General features: G+C 42.3%; 1 protein-coding gene across 2 annotated transcripts in view; it reads left to right on the top strand.

Moving 5' to 3' along the window:
• Nucleotides 1–18,410, top strand: part of ARFGEF2 (ARF guanine nucleotide exchange factor 2) — a 94,686-nt gene extending 76,276 nt beyond the window's left edge. For both annotated transcript variants that reach the window (XM_079783576.1, XM_079783575.1), the window contains exons 35-39: nucleotides 2,384–2,514; nucleotides 4,726–4,894; nucleotides 12,248–12,386; nucleotides 14,186–14,303; nucleotides 14,853–18,410. In XM_079783576.1, the coding sequence (XP_079639702.1) occupies nucleotides 2,384–2,514; nucleotides 4,726–4,894; nucleotides 12,248–12,386; nucleotides 14,186–14,303; nucleotides 14,853–15,029 (734 nt within the window). In that variant the 3' untranslated portion in view covers nucleotides 15,030–18,410. The remainder of the gene's footprint in view (nucleotides 1–2,383; nucleotides 2,515–4,725; nucleotides 4,895–12,247; nucleotides 12,387–14,185; nucleotides 14,304–14,852) is intronic.
• The last annotated feature ends 223 nt before the right edge of the window (nucleotides 18,411–18,633 follow it).

Below are 18,633 nucleotides of genomic sequence, written 5' to 3'. Positions count from 1 at the left end.
TTAACTAATAAGTGCATTTGCCATTTTGGCAGATAAGTCCAGATTGCTGCCCATTAAGGTTATACCTGTTTACATGATCTCTGGAAACAGCTAGGTGATATTTGGTATATTTGGAGTCATTTTAATTTGCAGCTTTTTAATAATGAGTGAGACTGAGCCATTTTTTAATGTGTTTAAGAACCAGTTCTATTTTCTATGAACTATCTGTTCATAATCTTTGCTCATTTTGTATTGATTGTTGCTCCTTTTTTTTATTTTTTTTTATTGGTTTGGAGGAGCTCTTTATGTGCTAGAGATCCCTTTTCTGGATATTAGCTTCAAATTACTTTTACCAATTTGTATCTTATGGTGTTGCTTCTGTTGTTTTTTGCTGTCTGTCATTTTTTTAAAAATAGGTATACCAGTTGTTATGAGCCAGGCACTGTAGTGTGTTTCATGTGTGTGACCCTTATGCTCGTCCTCTGAGGTGGTAAAACTACATTGAGTGGCCTGGGACTCCGACCCATGGCATGACCTGCAATATGTAGTAGAGTTGTGATTCAGGCACACTTTGGCTAACTGAGAAATCAGAACTGTTCTGATGTGAGTCTGCTCTTTTTAAAGTTACGTGCCCCATTGTGTTTCTTCCTAACGTACCCACCCTCTTCTCAACATGCCAGGCTGTAGGTGTTAGCATTGCCATTAACTTCTGAACAGCACAGCAGACAAAGCCACGTGTTCATTATCTTTTGAAAGCATTAAAACTAACCCCCTTGAAATGCACTACAAAGGCACCATGCTGGAGACTGACGCACTGTTCCCAGTAACTGCAGCCCAGCCAGTTCCCCCGTGTCCCTGAGAGCATGAGCGCTGTTGCCTCATCAACTCCAGGTAAAGGGCTGGCTTGTGGATGAGGAGCAAGTGCAGAACCACTGTCAGTGCAGCAAAACCTCTATTCCCTGAGAGACGCGGACTCGAGACCCTGCCGTCCCTCCAAGGAGCAGTGTTGGTTCCTCCCAGGCTCCCATCTCAGCCTCCCTTCTGGGCTTCCGCTCAGTGAGCAGAGCAGCAGGAGAATCTCTTACACGGCTTGTACTGTTTTCTTTCCTTGGTCAAAGATGCATAATGGAATTGGTGTACGTTACAACATTGCAACTCCACTGTATTCTTTTTTAATTAAAGTGAATTCTGCATGGAGATCTTAAATAATGTCATAGCCACTTTCAAAATCTTGAAGATGACCCATCCTCCTTATTTGCTGTCACTAAACACTTCATTTAGTGTTTTCCATATTCTGATTCTATAACAATAAGTTGAATAGAAATCTATACTTTTACTGTAGTTAAGTCAGTTAACACCTATGAAGTGCCTGACATAGGCTGCCCCTGAGCCCAGGAATTTAGAAGAAAAGATGGCTGCAACACTAGTCAGAGTCTAGTCCAGTGATGGCGAACCTATGACATGCGTGTCAGCACTGAAAGGTCCCAGGTTCAATTCTGAGGCGGCCGCATGCCGAGGATGAAACATTTGCTGCTCCTGAGGATGAAACATTTGCGAAATAATGTTTTTTCTTCAAAGTGACACACTACCCGAGTTATGCTCAGTTTTTTGGCGAAGTTTGACACACCAAGCTCAAAAGGTTGCCCATCACTGGTCTAGTCAATAGGCAGAAACCCCACCAGTAATTTGGACAGGGAAAATTCAACATAAAGAATTACTAACTAATCAAAGATGGATAACCACCAGAAGGCGTACACTTCTTCCTTGAGGGATTCAGAAGTAGGAAATGCAGAAAGCAGTCCTGCCTCCAGGGCAGACAGAAAGTGATCCAGAACTAAGAACTTAAATGAGCCCCACCCCTCAAGACCCAGATTCTACCTCTTTGGAGAGTCTAGCCTCCTGTGTCTAGGGCACAGTCCTGAGCTGCTCTGTAGGAGTGGCCCACATGGTGACTGGAGGATACTGGACTTTCATAGCTGACTCCTCTCCTTCTTCAAGTCTTGGTCTTTGGTCAGATACTACATTTTCAGAGAGGCCTTTCCTGACCACATGGCTTAACCTTTTGCACTCGGATGTCAAGTGTGACTCGACACGGTTAGCATCGGTAGCAGCTTGAGAAAAAAGCAAGCAAGTGCAAAGGGTTAAGTTTTCAAACCAATCCTGAGACCATCCTTACCTTATCCCCACCCCTACATATGTCTTCATTGTTTGACATACTCTATCATACACTTAAATGCCTTGTTTGTTGTCTGTGTCTGCCACGGGAGCAGGGATTTTTATCTTGCTTATTCATTGTTAGGCCACAGCATCAAGAACTGTGCCTGGCACATAGTAGGAGCTCAGTGAATATTTATCCAATACTGGCTGAATCATTATTAGGGTTAACCTTTATCATCTAATATAGATCAGAAACTGTTTGCCAGCCTCCTCATCAAGTGCGTGGTCCAGTTGGAACTGATACAGGCCATTGACAACATCGTGTTCTACCCGGCAACGAGCAAAAAAGAAGATGCAGAGCACATGGTTGCTGCCCAGGTAATGAAAGCAGGCCTCGAGAAGGGCATCCTTGCCCGTGGGGAAGTTGTGCAGGTGCAGTGGTGTGCTGGAACCAGCTGGTACTGGCTTGCAAGGGCCCATCATGCTCGTCTTTTTCCAACCCCATGTTCAACGTCATATGGCCCTCGCCGGTTTGGCTCAGTGGATAGAGCATCGGCCTGTGGATTAAAGGGTCTTGGGTTCAATTCTGGTCAAGGGCACATGCCTGGGTTGTGGGCTCACTCCCCAGTTGGGGCCTTGCAGGAGGCAGCCAGTCAATGATTCTCTCTCATCACTGATGTTTCTCTCTCTCCCTCTCCCTTCCTCTCTGAAATCAATGATAATATTTTTTTTTAAATTATAATAATGGTAGCTTCAAATTGGCCGTGATGGAAGTATTTACACCATAAAAATCAGCAAATACTAAACATCAGGGCTTCTTTTTTACATATACAATCTTCTGTGCACACCAGTATTCTTGGAAATAGAGAATTGAGTGTCCAAAATATGGACAGTAACCTTATACCTTGGGTTTCAAACTTAAGTGCCTCAGGGGCTAGCAGATGCTGTGCGTGTTTGCGGCAGACTGGGTGGGACTGACGGAGAGCTCCAGGCTAGTTGGAGCCGAAGCCACGCCCAGCTCCAGTGGGAGGACTGGGTGAGACGGGCCAGACACGCCCTGGAGCCATCCTCCTGCAGTCCCTTCCTGGCCAGCAGCACCTGGGGCACGCCGGGGCTCGAAGGGCGTCAGCGGCGTGAACAGGGCCCCTCCATCAGATGGAGTGCCTCAGCCTGGCCTGTGGGGATTGGGCCAAAACTGGCAGTCCGACATTCCCCAAGGGGTCCCGGAGTGCGAGAGGGCACTCTGCAAAGTTGCTGTCGCTTGGCAGCTCCTGCGTTAAGTGTCTGCCTCCTGGTGGTCAGTGCACATCATAGCTACCGGTTGGAGCATCTGTCCTCTGATGGTCAGTGTGCGTCACGGTTGGACAGTCGCTTAGGCTTTTATATATATACTAGAGGCCCGATGCATGAAATTCGTGCAAGGGGCTCGGCCCTCACAGCTGCGGCAGTAGCTTCGTCCGGAAGGACATCCCGAAGGTTGTTCAGCTGTCCAGTCTAATTAGCATATTATGCTTTTATTATTATAGATAGATTTATAAGGACTCTCGGTTCTGTTACATGGATCTTTATGTCTACCTTTATGCCAGTTACCACAGTCTTGATTACTGCAGCTTTTTATTGAGCTTTGAAATTGGAAAATATGAGTCTTCAAACTTTGTGTTTTTTATATATATATATATGAGTTTATTTGAGCCAAACTGATGACATTGCCAGGAAGCAAGCTCCCCAATGCTCTTCTTTTTTCAAGATATTTTGGCTACTCTGTGTCACTTGCATTTCAAATGAATTTTAAGACAGCTTGTCAATTTCTGCAAAGAAGTCGCTGTGATTTTGATAAGACGTTGACTCTATAGATCAATTTGGAGAGTATTGCAAACTCTGCCCCTTTTGTCCTCTTGTAACCTCTGCCTTATGAGGAGGATGGGGTCCATTCCAAGAAGGCTCAAGGGATATAAAATCCCTGATTACATCTCACATCTCAGGCAACGTGTTCAATAAAAATTTCTAGCATTTCACACATGTTTTTATGTGTTGTTTTCTTCACATTGGAAAACACAGTTGTTGAACTTAACCCTTTGTTCACTATAAGCGTCTATAGACGCGGGGGTTTCCGTTTTGGATGTGTGGCAGTTAAATGGTTAAGTTCATTGATCACCTGATGAAGCTAAAGATTCCAGTTAGGCTTTGCTTAATAATTTCTGTCTTTCAGGGAGTATATTTTGAGACTTACACTTTCTGTCACATATACTACAGTTTGATTTTGCCATTTTCCAATTTCTTTATAAAATAAAAAGAGAACAATGCACTCCTGTAGTGAAATAATTGGAGAAATATACAGTGTTCATGCCATAAAGACAATACTGACCAAACTGAAACATTGGCCAGCAAAGCCCACCACTGTGCCAGAGCTCAGAATATTCTCTCACCAGACAGTGCGCAGAGTCTACATGGGAAATAGTTCAGGGTGTTGAGGAGTGCAGTCTGTCTTACACAGAGGATAGGACTTTTGGAGAGTATAACTCCCTGTATCAGCTTTACCATGTCCAAACCATTTCATCTTCCTTACCTACCTCTCTGTCCCCTCTCTAGCAAGACACGCTGGATGCGGACATCCACATAGAGACGGAGGATCAGGGCATGTATAAGTGCATGTCTTCCCAGCACCTCTTCAAGCTGTTGGACTGCTTGCAGGAGTCCCATTCATTCTCAAAAGCCTTCAACTCCAATTACGAGCAGCGAACTGTCCTATGGCGAGCAGGTAAGGACACACAGCAGATAGGACAGGCGGCCACAGTGGTCATCATCCTAAAACCTTAAAGCCTTTGGGAGATCCTGATATTGTACACACAGCTGGAATAACTTACCAACTGTTTCCATGCTCGAGGGAGAAAGAAAGGAATTGCTGGATAGATTTTATCGCAGTGCCAGGAATATCGCCTGGCTTGTGAGAGATTCTCAGTAAGTTTTTGATGGAAAAACAAGTTGAAAGAGAATTGAATTGATGTAGTAAGTAAAAAAATTTTACATTAGGTTAAAATTATGTGGTTATATGATGATATAATAAGTGTAGTCTAGGAGAAACAAAGCATTCATACATTTTCTGAAGCTTTTAGGGGTCCATTCTCTTCCTCACCTCCAAAAATATGTACATAAATCCTGGGGTGATGGTGAGAGGCTCATTTTTTTAATTTTGCACAATAGTGATACTTTATATAATTTTTGTATTACCATTACTTAAATCCCCAAATGCCTATTTTAACTCACAATTTTTATTTATTTTTTTTTTCAATTTTTTTATTAAGGTATTATATGTGTACATATCTTACCATTGCCCTCCCCACACCCCACTCCCATATATGCCCCCACCCCCCAGAGTTTTGCATCCATTGGTTATGCTTATATGCATGCATACAAGTCCTTTGATTGATCTCTTATCTCCCCCACCTCTCCCTAACCTTCCCCTTGTAATTTGACAGTCTGTTTGATGCTTTACTGTCTCTGTATCTATCTTTTTGTTCAAGTTTATAATGTTCTTTATTATCCATAAATGAGTGAGATCATGTGGTATTTTTCTTTCATTGACTGACTTATTTCACTTAACATAATGTTCTCCAATTCCTCCCAGGTTGCTGCAAATGATGAGAATTCCTTCTTTTTTATGGCAGCATAGTATTCCATTGTGTAGATGTACCACAGTTTTCTGATCCAGTCATCTGCTGACGGGCACCTAGGCTGTTTCCAAATCTTAGCTATGGTGAATTGCGCTGCTATGAACATAGGGGTGCATATATCCTTTCTAATTGGTGTTTCTAGTTTCTTCGGATATATTCCCAGGAGTGGGATTACTGGGTCAAATGGGAGTTCCATTTTCAGTTTTTTGAGGAAACTCCATACTGTTCTCCACAGTGGCTGCACCAGTCTGCAATCCCACCAGCAGTGCACGAGGGTTCCTTTTTCTCCGCATCCTCGCCAACACTTGTCGTTTGTTGATTTGTTGATGATAGCCATTCTGACAGGTGTGAGATGGTACCGCATTGTTGTTTTGATTTGCATCTCTCGGATAATTAGTGACGTTGAGCATGTTTTCATGTGTCTCTTGGCCTTCCTTCTGTCTTCTTTTGAAAAGATTCTATTTAGGTCTGTTGCCCATTTTTTTATTGGATCATTTATCTTCCTTTTATTAAGTTGTATAAGCTGCCTGTAGATGTTGGAGATTAAACCTTTATCAGTGATGCCATTTGCAAATATGTTCTCCCATGCAGTGGGCCTTCTTGTTGTTTTGTTGATGGTTTCTTTTGCTGTGAAAAAGCTTTTTATTTTGATGTAGTCCCATTTGTTAATTTTCTCTTTAGCTTCCATTGCCCTAGGGGCAGTGTCAGTGAAGAATTTCTTTTGGCATATGTCTGACATTTTGCTGCCTGTGGATTGCTCTAGTATTTTTATGGTTTCCCGTCTTATGTTTAAGTCCTGTATCCATTTTGAGTTTATTTTTGTGTATGGCGTAAGTTGGTGATCAAGCTTCATTTTTTTGCATGTATCTGTCCAATTTTCCCAACACCATTTATTGAAGAGACTGTCTTTATTCCATTGTATGTTCATGCCTCCTTTGTCAAATATTAATTGAGCATAGTGGTTTGGGTCAATATCTGGATTCTCTATTCTGTTCCATTGATCTATATGTCTGTTCTTGTGCCAGTACCAGGCTGTTTTGAGAACAGTGGCTTTGTAATACAGCTTGAAATCTGGTATTGAGATCCCTCCTACTTTATTCTTCTTTCTCAGGATTGCTGTGGCTATTCGGGGTCTTTTTTTATTCCAGATGAATTTTTGGAGAGTTCTTTCAAGGTCTGTGAAATATGCCATTGGTATTTTAATGGGGAGTGCATTGAATCTATAGATTGCTTTGGGTAGTATGGACATTTTAATGATGTTGATTCTACCAATCCATGAACATGGTATGTTCTTCCATCTGTTTACGTCTTCCTCTATCTCTTTTTTCAGTGTCCTGTAATTTTCCGTGTATAGGTCTTTTACCTCCTTAGTTAAGTTTATTCCTAGGTATCTTAATTTTTTTGGTGCGATGGTAAATGGGATTGCCTTTTTAGTCTCTCTGTCTGTAAGTTCACTATTGGTGTATAGAAAGGCCATAGATTTCTTGGCGTTAATTTTGTATCCTGCTACATTGCCGAATTCATTTATTAAGTCTATGAGTTTTTTGACGGAGTCTTTTGGATTTTTTATGTACAATATCATGTCGTCTGCAAATAAAGACAGCTTTACTTGTTCTTTTCCCATCTGGATGCCTTTTATTTCTTCTTCTTGTCTAATTGCAATGGCTAATACTTCCAGTACTATGTCAAACAGGAGTGGTGAGAGTGGGCATCCCTGTCTTGTTCCTGTTCTTAGGGGAAATATCTTTAGTTTTTGTCCATTGAGTATGATGTTTGCTGTGGGTTTATCATATATAGCTTTTATTATGTTGAGGTATGAGCCATCTATTCCCACCTTGTTGAGAGCTTTTATCAAGAAAGGGTGTTGGATTTTGTCAAATGCTTTTTCTGCATCAATTGATATGACTATGTGATTTTTATCTTTCAATTTGTTTATGTGATGTATCACGTTTATTGATTTGCGGATATTGTACCATCCTTGCATTCCTGGGATAAATCCTACTTGGTCATGGTGTATGATCTTTCTGATGTACTGCTGGAGCCGATTTGCTAGAATTTTGTTGAGGATTTTGGCATCTATGTTCATGAGGGATATTGGTCTGTAATTCTCTTTCATTGTGTTGTCTTTATCTGGTTTTGGTATTAGGGTGATGCTGGCTTCATAGAAGGAGCTTGGAAGTGTTCCTTCCACTTGAATTTTTTGGAATAGTCTGAGGAGGATAGGTTTTAGTTCTTCCTTGAATGTTTGGTAAAACTCTCCTGTGAAGCCATCAGGCCCCGGGCTTTTGTTTGCTGGAAGCTTTTTGATGACTGCTTCAATTTCGTCCATAGTTATTGGCCTATTGAGCTGTTTATATTCTTCTTGATTGATTTTTGGAAGGTTATATTTTTCTAGGAATATGTCCATTTCCTCCAGATTGTCCAGTTTGTTGGAATAGAGTTGTTCGTAGTATTTTGTGACAATCCTTTGTATCTCAGCGGGGTCTGTTGTTATTTCACCTCTTTCATTTCTGATTTTGTTTATTTGGGTCCTCTCTCTTTGCTTCTTGGTGAGCCTGGCTAGAGGTCCATCAATCTTGTTTATCCTTTCAAAGAACCAGCTCTTGGTTTTGTTGATCTTATGTATTGTTTCTTTGGTCTCTATGTCATTTATCTCCGCTCTGATCTTTGTTATTTCCTTCCTTCTGGTTACACTGGGCTTTTCTTGCTGCTCTTTTTCTAGCTCTTTGAGTTGTAGGGTTAAGTAATTTATTACCATTGTTTCTTGTTTTTTGCAATAGGCCTGTAGAGCTATGAACTTCCCTCTCAAGACTGCTTTCGCTGTGTCCCATAGATTTTGGATTGTTGTGTTTTCATTGTCATTTGTTGCCATGATGTTTTTTATTTCTTCCTTGATCTCTCTGGTGACCCAGTCCTTGTTTAATAGCATGCTGTTTAGTCTCCATGTGTTTGATTTCTTTGGATTGTTTTTATTGTAGTTGATTTCCAGTTTTATGCCACTGTGATCTGAGAAGATGCTTGATATAATTTCTATCTTCTTGAATTTGAAGAGACTTTGCCTGTGACCCAGCATATGGTCTATCTTTGAAAATGACCCATGTGCACTTGAGAAGAATGTATATTCTGTGGCTTTGGGGTGAAATGTTCTGAAGATGTCAATTAATTCCATCTGGTCTAGTGAGTCATTTAGGATTGCTGTTTCTTTGCTGATTTTTTGTTTAGAGGATTTGTCCAGTGGTGATAGTGGGGTATTAAAGTCTCCTACTATGATTGTGTTGCTATTAATCTCTCCCTTGATATCCTCCAGGAGTTTTTTTATGTATTTGGGTGCTCCTATATTGGGAGCGTATATGTTTACCAGAATTATTTCTTCTTGTTGGATTTCTCCCTTTAGTATTATGAAGTGGCCTTCCTTATCTCTTGTTATGGCATTTACTTTGAGGTCTATTTTGTCAGATATAAGTATTGCTACCCCAGCTTTTTTTTCATTTCCATTTGCCTGAAAGATATTTTTCCATCCCTTCACTTTCAATCTGTGTGAGTCTCTTGTTCTGAGGTGGGTCTCTTGTAGACAGCATATATATGGGTCGTGTTTTTTTATCCATTCAGCTACTCGATGTCTTTTGATTGGAGCATTTAGTCCGTTTACATTTAAAGTTATTACTGAAAGGTATTTGTTTGCAGTCATATCTATTTTTGTGTCTGTATTCCTTCTTACCTGTTTATTTCTTCTTTTTACAGTATTCCCTTTAGCAATTCTTGCATTGCTGGTTTGGTGGTGATAAACTCCCTGAGGCTTTTTTTGTCTGCAAAGCTCCTGATTTCCCCTTCAATTTTGATTGATAGTCTTGCTGGATATAGTATTCTTGGATTCAGTCCTTTGCTTTGCAACACTTTGTATACCTCCTTCCATTCACTTCTAGCTTGTTGTGTTTCTGATGAGTAATCATTTGACAATCTGATGGGTGTTCCTTTGTAGGTAACTCTCTGTCTCTCTCTTGCCGCCTTTAGGATTCTCTCTTTATCATTTATATTTGCCATTGAAATTATGACATGTCTTGGTGTGGGTCTTTTGGGGTTGATCCTGCTTGGGACTCTCTTTACTTGCGTAACTTTTATCTTTCCCATATCCGGGAAGTTTTCTGTCATTATTTCTTCAAATAGATTTTCTAATCCCTGCTGCTCTTCTTGTCCTTCTGGCAGCCCTATTATACGCATGTTACTTCGTTTCATGTTGTCCCGAAGCTCCCTTAGGCTTTCCTCCTGCTTTTTAATTTTTTTCTCCAATTGCTGTTCAGCTTGAACTTGTTTCTGTACCTGATCTTCTAACTCACTAATTCGGTCCTCTGCTTCTTGTAATCTACTGTTGAAACTTTCCATGGTGTTTTTGATTGTAGCTATATCACTTTTCATTTCTTCCTGATTCTTGCATAAGTTGTTGATTTTCTCATCCATCCGATGTATAAATTCCATGACCATTACTCTGAACTCCTTTTCGGTCATGTTGCAAGCTTCATTTTCACTAATTTCCTTTCTTGGCGACTCCACATTTTCTTTCCTCTGTGAGTTATTTCGTTTCCCCATTCTGGCTATTACCAGAAAGCTCAAGCTTCTGTTTGCGTGGACCTGGGCCGTGTGCTGTGGGGACTTCGCTCCACCCTAGTTTCACTGAAGTGCTCTGACACTAGGACGTGTGACTGTCTTTGGTTGGTGGGAACCAAACTTGCCCAGGATCAGTGTCCCCAGTGTTCCGTGTGGTCTCGTGTGCACATTTAGAATCAGGGGCCCTGTCTGCACCACACTGTTGGTATGTGCCAAGAATGAGATCCTTAGCATGTGCCAGGAGTCAGAGTTTCCCTGTGTCTGCACCAAGACTCGAGTGTCAAAGTCTCTGTTGCCTTGTGCCGTTTCTCGTTGAGAATCAGGGTCCCTGTGTGTGCACGCACCAACAATTGGGGTCGCTGGCTCTTAGTGTGAATGCGCTGTGAGTCAGGGATCCCAGGCAGCTGTGTCCGGCGTGCCAAATTCCCTGAAGTGGGGCTGCGTCCTGTGTGTGCTCTCTCTACTGAGCCAAACCGGCTAGAGCGCATATTCTTAAAAACCTGAAGGTGAGCCGGCTCAGTGCACTCTCCCAAAGTCCCAGAAGGGGGGCGGAGTCCGTCCTGCGCGCCAAATTCCCCAAAGGGAAGCCCCTCTGTGCACGCTTTTAAGAATCTCCGAAGGGGGAGCTGTGCCCCGCGAGCCAAATTCCCCGAAGGGGAGCCCTCTGTGCGCACTGATTTCCCCGACGGGGAGCTGCTTCTGTCCCGTGCGCGAGCGCGCGCCAAATTCCCTAAGAGGGAGCGCGTCCCTGCGCAAAGCTCGGCAGCTTGGGCCAGGGGCGGGTCTATCAGTTACTATGGCGCTGTCTGTGCGCGCGCCTGTGAGCAGCTTGGGCGAGGGGCGCGTCTATCAGTTACTATGGCGCTTTCCGCGCTCTGTGGGCGCTCAGCAGCTTGGGGGAGGGGCGGGTCTATCAGTTACTATGGCGCTATCAGCGCCTGCGAGGAGGGGGATAGGCTCTTTGACTCACGGAAATCTGCCGGGAAGTCTGGATTCTTGTTTGTTTGTCTGAAGCTGTGATAGCAGTTCTCTGTCCCCAGTGGCTGCAGGGTCCTGGTTTGTGTCAGAAGCCAGGATCCGAGTCTCGGGCAGCTCTGTTTCCCAAGATGGCGTGGTCTCCGCGTCCGCACCAGCCGCCGAGAAGTGTCCGCTTTGTGCGCGGGGCTCCGCCTTCTAGGGCTGCCCTGTTCGGGAGCCCCTTGGAAGACCTGCAGAATCTAACTGACCCTATCTCATACACACACACACACACCACACACATCTACACTCTCCTCTATGGGTTCCTCACTCACACTCTCTCTCTCCCTACCTTCCTGCCGGTCGCCATCTTTTTCCCTTGTTTCCTTAACTCACAATTTTTAAATCTCATTTTTCTCTATGACTTTAAAATATCTAGATGTGTTGTCTTTGCCTATATTAAGGTCTTGCCTCTGAGAGTGGGTTCCACATCTCTGTGGTTGATTGGTACTGCTTTAAGAAAATGTGTTCTTAACTGTGCTTTGTGGGGGAAAAATTCTTGCAACGTTCTAGAATCTTAAGAAGCTGAAACAAATGGCTTCACTAGCCAGTGAGCAGAGTCTAAGGGAGCAGAGAGCAGGCAGTGAGAACGAAGTGTGTCTTACACAGAGCACGGGTGAGCTGTCCGGACTGCCTTTGCCTGGTATCACAATTGAGCCATATTAAGAATGTAAGCTGCCCCCTTCTCTAAAATCAAAAAGATTTAAAAAAAAAAAATGTGAGCTGTTTGGGTACTTTTTACTAGATTAGATTAGATTCCCAGATGATTTTTCAGCAGTAACCTAGAATGTGCACAATTTCAGTGACTATCTGATCTCTAGGTTTTAAAGGCAAGTCTAAACCCAACCTTCTAAAACAAGAAACCAGCAGCCTGGCCTGTTGTCTGAGGATCCTGTTTCGAATGTATGTCGATGAGAACCGCAGGGATTCCTGGGAAGAAATACAGCAGCGACTCTTAAAGTAAGAAAATTGGTTTCTGGTTAAATTTCTTATCTGTGACACACAAAATGCACCACCGCAGTACCATGAATTGAGAAGAGGAGGAGGAAAGTACCTGTACACGGATGTCCTTTCAAACTGTTTTCCTTTTTTTTTTCCTTCTCACTTTTCTTAATGCCCTGAAGATGGCAGGGCCGCATTTCTTTAGTTTGTCATTTTCTCACGGTACAGAAACGGGCAGTGAAAAGTGCCCTGCACTCAGAGTCAGCAGGGCTGGAGTGAAGTCCTTGCCAAGTACTCCTTCTAGCACTGTCAGCCCTGACATCCTATCATTTCTTCTTTCCAAGAGGAATGGATTAGAATCATACGAATGCCACGATGCACTTACTTTGATTATGGGGAGACAGTGGGACGCCATTGAGAGCTCCCCAGACAGAAAAAGTAGGTTTTTGCCACCCAGCTTCTTGGGCAACTGTGAGCAAGATGCTATGTCGGAGCCTCCATTTACACCTTTTTTCTTCTTAATATATTTTTATTGATTTCAGAAAGGAAGGGAGAGGGAGAGAGAGATAGAAAAAATCAATGATGAGAGAGAATCATTGATTAGCTGCCTCCTGCACACACTCTGCTGGGGCTTGGGCCTGCAACCCAGCCATGGGCCCTGACCGCGAATCAGACCGTGACCTAGTTCATAGGTCAACACTCAACTGCTGAGCCGTGCAGGCCTGGCTCCATTTACACCTTTAGGATTTAAGCCAGCAGTATGCACTGCTGCCCCTGTGCATCCGTGTGAGAAGACTCGCTCTCCAGCACTACTGGTCGGGCTGTACTGACAGGCTCTTTCTGGAAATCCGGTGTCGTTATAAATCAGGAACCTAAAGATGTTCACTCCTTTGCATCAGTAATCCACTGTGACAGGATCTACTTAAGGAAATTCCAAAATATAGAAATGAGTATTCCCACACATAATATTAATTGTTGGCTTACTTATAAAAACATTTAAAACAGCTCAACTGTGAAATTAAATTACAGTATAATCTATAATAGAATACTAATATGCAGCCATTAAAAATAAAGTTTTTTAAAAATATTTTCCCTGAGGTGGAAATCAGTAAGTTTCACCCAAAAAAAGCAGATGTAAAACTATGTTGTATACTTAGGATTTTCAGCAGTGTTTTGTTTTGTTTTTATCATAGACAAAAAAGTTGGAAGGAAATACTATGCCAAAATATTGTCATGTGTCCCTCAGGACAATAGAATCATGGATATTTTCCTCCTCTTTACTTTTATGCACTTTTCAGCTTCTTACAATGAGAGTATATGACTAACAAGTCATAAACTGAAGAAAGGATTAAAGGGCACACCAGTTGCTCATTTCAACTTAAACCCAACAGAGATTTACGTACATAGTTGTGTAAAGTTTCTCTAAAGAAGATACATAAGTGTTTTTAGCATAACATGTTTTAAGTGTTAGCAATCGTATGTGATCTGAGAAGAGAAAGGCAGGTTACAATTAACTGTGGATAATAAGCTCTCATGCTTTTTGTGCTGCAAACACTGATTGAGCCCCAGCTATGTGCCAGGTCTGAGCTTAGCTAACATTTAACATACGTAGTCCATTTACTCTTCACAACAGCCCTTGAGTTTGGTATAGTTATTTATCCCCATTTTACAGTGAGGAAACTGAGGCTCAGATTTGCTCAAGATGGCACAGCCAGAGCAGGTGCTTGGTAAATGCTCGTTGTGAGAATAAAGCATTCTCCCCTCAGTAGAACGTGAGCTGCTCATCTTTCGTTCGTGTGCCCTTCTGATTCTTCCAGTGTGTGCAGTGAGGCTCTCGCCTACTTCATCACCGTGAACTCTGAAAGCCATCGGGAGGCCTGGACAAGTCTCCTGCTGTTACTCCTAACAAAAACCCTCAAGATAAACGATGAAAAGGTATAAGCCAATAAACTGTGCCTCCACTAGACATAGGTTTGGGTTGGCTTTTTACTCAGAGTGCGAGGTAACTATCTTCTCAACTCTTCCAAGGACGGTTACATCGCTAGTAGCATTGTACATGATGGGGGAGGGTGGTTCATTACAGACAATGGAAGCCTTAGGGGGTTGGGTTTTTCTCTCACAGAACCCGGCTGGGAAAGGCTGACGTTGAAGCCATGGCAACATGCAGGCTGTTCAGCGCTGTGGTGGTCTTCAGTGAGGCTGTGTTGGAAGAGATTGAGATTGGGCAGCACTGGTCTGGCACTGGGAACTTGTTTTACTAAAACTGAAGTTGCCTTTTGTAGCAAGGCTATCCCTAAATTTGTGTTTGGAGTTAAATATAATGAAAAGAAGTTTTAATTGGCAAATATTTTGCACTAACTTTCTAATAGCAAAAAGCACCAATACTGCAAGGAGTTCCAGAGTGAGGTGAACACTTCTGTAACACGAGTGCCCAAAAGTAGTTCTGTGTCTAATGTACTCTCTCTCCTTCTCTCCCACCTCAAGTTTAAAGCACATGCTTCCAAGTACTACCCCTACTTGTGTGAGATCATGCAGTTTGACCTGATCCCTGAGCTCCGGGCGGTTCTGCGGAAGTTCTTCCTGCGGATAGGTGTGGTGTATAAGATATGGATTCCCGAAGAGCCGGCACAGGCAGCAGGCACCCTGTCACCGGGGTGGTAGCGCTGGCCCTGCTGCCCTGCAGAACACTCGCCACGCCACCTCTGCTGGCACATCTCCTGAAGGGGCAGATCCTAGAAACAAGGAGTCGGCAGCTTGGAGCTCAGGATGGTCTGGATAAAGCTGGCCTCTGCGCTGGCCCCTCAGCGTCCTGAACGGCGTGTGGTGGTGTATTAGACTGTTGCAGACCCAGTGAGCACAGCGGGTGGGGAGTCTCTCATCTCCGTCATTCCATTCCACTGACTGAACTGCCGGTCAGACCTGTCGCTGCACATGCTGTCCTCTCTAGGGACGTCCCATGATTGACTGCTACCATTTTGTCAGAGGAAGTCGCTCTCCTTCAAAATACTGGACATAGCTGTATCGGTTCGTGGCTATTAGAGTCTGTTAATAAAATTTCTTGTAACGGTCGAGTGCCACCTAATATGCTGGGTTTTGTTGTTGTTTGAGTGTGTTAGACAAGTTCGAGTGTTTGTCAGTTGTGAGTCAGCTTCAATAGATTAGTTTGGGGAGATGTAGCGGACAAAAGGAGGTGTTTCCCTGTTTTATGTCTGAGTGATTTTTAAAGTATTTTACAAAACATTATTGAAGATTTGATTGAAGGCAGAGTTTAGTGATTAAGTTAGAAGAGCGTGCAAGGTTAAAGAAAAGTAGTGCCTCCTGGCTCTGCCTGTTTTAGTAACTTGGGGAGAAAAAGTCTATAGGAAAAGAAAAAATTTAATGAAGATGATTAGCCTTCCTTGAAGTAAGTACTTGTGGTGGATGGGTATCAAATTAAATTTCCAGGATACATTGTCCATCTCACACACTGAAATCTAATATATGAAGTAGTAATTTAAGAGTTAGTTTATATTTGAGTAAACCTTTTATTTTTACCTCAGAATAGTGAGCGTACCAATTGTTAGTGTCCCTGCTCTGCACAGTCCCCAGTGAAGGGTCCTCAAGAGAGGGCAGTGGCTGTGCGGGAGACGGTTGCTCTGAACCTCCTCAGCCCGTGTGCGGGTCCAGCCAGAGCAGACCTGTGCTGCTGGGGGCCAGCACAGCTGGTCTGTGACCTTGGCAGGAGGCGACATGTGCCCAGTGCTTCTGCTAATTTGAGCCCAGGAGGTGAATTCTTTGGAAGGTTCGATTCTGAGGCCCTTTCTATGTTAACGATGGTGCAATATTCTTAGCTGCAGTGGAACTGGATTCTGATGCACCTTATGTAAAAGCGGGCAGTGTACCGGTCGGCCCAAAGCCTGCGAGCAGTGTATTTGGAAGTTCACTTTATTCGGAGTCCGTGAGAAAGAGCACACACCTCATGCTTTGTCCTCGCCCACTGCTCACCTAGAGCAGCACTGGGCATTAGAAAAGTGTTACAGAGTTCTTAAAGCATTCAGACTTCTACCTACGCCCTTTAGTCCTGTCAATTGGGTTGTATCGATGTCAACTCTGGTGCCTTAGAAGTTAGTAAGTTGGGAACCTATCTATAAAATCAGATTTTTTTTCTTGATAGAGAAGGATTTCTGGTGCTTTTGTTTATTGAGAAACCCATTTCTTAAATGTTTTTCTTTTTAACAGCCTTGAGAAATGTTTGGTTTGGGCCAGCAGTACTCTGTCTACTTTTTTCTTTCCCCAAAAGTGTTTTCATTTCTTTGCCAAAGAAAAAAAGCAGGTTTTGTTTTTACATTATTTACACACATTTACGAGGAGCTATATAACAGGAAGGGACACGGGAGAGCACATTGGACTGACTTGTCTTGAATCCGTTACATCTTGGCACTGAACGTGGGAGCTCCGTTCTAAGACTGACTGACTCCTGGTACTATGGTCTGTCACAGCCCCAACAAGTCGGGCATCTCCATCGACATTTGTACTAAAGGCATAAATGGGGAACACGCATGTTCATTACATTTTCGGTACAGCTGCATCCCTGATTGAGATTTTTCCTTTTCTTCTGAGATTGTCATAGGACATTTGCTTCATCAACAGTGACTGCAAGACTTTTCCAGTATATTCCTGCCTCCTCTTTAATTTCTGCCTCCTTTTTGCGGAGTAAGAAATGTGTAGTACATTTTGTTACATGCTGAAACATTCAGGCTTCCGTTTCTTTTTAACTTTGTCTTTTAAACAATTCCATTTTCTAAATGAGGCATTTGAATTGTACCAGCATGGACTTTTAAAAACTGGACGTAAAACCATTAAGGGTAATTTTTCTTGTCTTCAGACCGTGACCTACAGAGGAAATCTGTTACCTCCAGTAATAAGCCATTCAGCCTAAATTCCACTTCTGTCTCGTGGTGAACGTGGCTGTGCCACTCAAACACTAGTGAGAAGGGTGTGTGGGCTCGCAGCGCCGGGCCAGGACACCGTGTACTAACGCAGCCAAGGAGAAGAGGGAAGCGTTTCCAAGGCCTTATTTCTTTCCCAGAATGCTTTACGTGTTGATTGTATGTGCTGGGTCTCCAGAGAAGTTTTTGTTACAATACTGCTGCTTTGAGCAATTTTGTCCTTCTTCATTGTCCTTTATAGAAGTCACCAGCTTTGGTATCTTAACAACAAACAGACAGGAAATTTCATTTCAAATATGTATCTTTAGAATCAAACACACTTTTTCCCTGGTACTCCTCACATACAACCAAAGAATATACATTATGGAAATTGTATAATAATATCTGGAAACACAAACATTTTCCTCTGACAGGTGACTTTTGTACAAAAGGCAAAAAGAAAAAAACTCCTTTTGTGGTTCTTTTGTGATTATGGCTATACATTTAGTAGTCTTTAATAGTTATTAAAGGAACCTGTTAACAAAAGTATGACCATCTCATTCAGATGTTTGTTGTTATGATGCAAATGGTATTGGTTTAAACAGAAGCTGGATTCTCAGTACTGCATTTTTTGAATTCTGTTTCTATATTTGTGTTAAGGTAGACATAGCTTGGACTCACATGAAATCTTGGAGTTTTGCTATCGACAGCTTTGTAGTTTGGGAAACAAAGAAACCAAAGCTGAGTATTTAAAAGAATGAATATATCTGGAAATCCTTGCTGTCATAAAAAGATACTCATCAAAGGTGTCGTTTTTCTCAGTGTTCTAATTTTTAAAAAAATTTTATCTGCATATCAAATATTTCTTTACGTGCAAAATACATGTTTTACCTTCTTAAAATGCCTAAACGTTAATAGCTACTTTTGTTTAATCTATACATGATGATTAAGTGCATTTAATATTGGTAATTTAATGAAAAGCATTCCTTGCCCAATGGATGTATACATTTTTGAAAGAATAAGCAGAATTATATAATATGAAATGCTATGTAAAGTTTTCTATGTAAAAATATTATGTATAATACTGTTAAAATATCCCATGCTTTAATCAGGTGGTAAATCAATAAAGTTTTAAAAAGTAAAGCTGGTTTTCATGGAGTCATTCATATGTATATCAAGCCATAGTTTGGAGTTAGTTTGTTCTTATGGTAGCTATAGCTTGTAGTTTAATAATGGGAGAATATTTTTAATACATTTTTATTGACTTTTTAGAGAGAGAAGAAGGGGAGGGATAGATAGAAACATTAATGAGAGCGAAACATCGATCGGCTGCTTCCGCACACTCCCTACTGGTGATC

This window comes from Cnephaeus nilssonii (assembly GCF_951640355.1).
Source record: "Cnephaeus nilssonii genome assembly, chromosome: 11".
Taxonomy (NCBI): domain Eukaryota; kingdom Metazoa; phylum Chordata; class Mammalia; order Chiroptera; family Vespertilionidae; genus Cnephaeus; species Cnephaeus nilssonii.
Note: the sequence above shows the minus strand (reverse complement) of the source record. Positions and strands in the feature narration are given on the sequence as shown.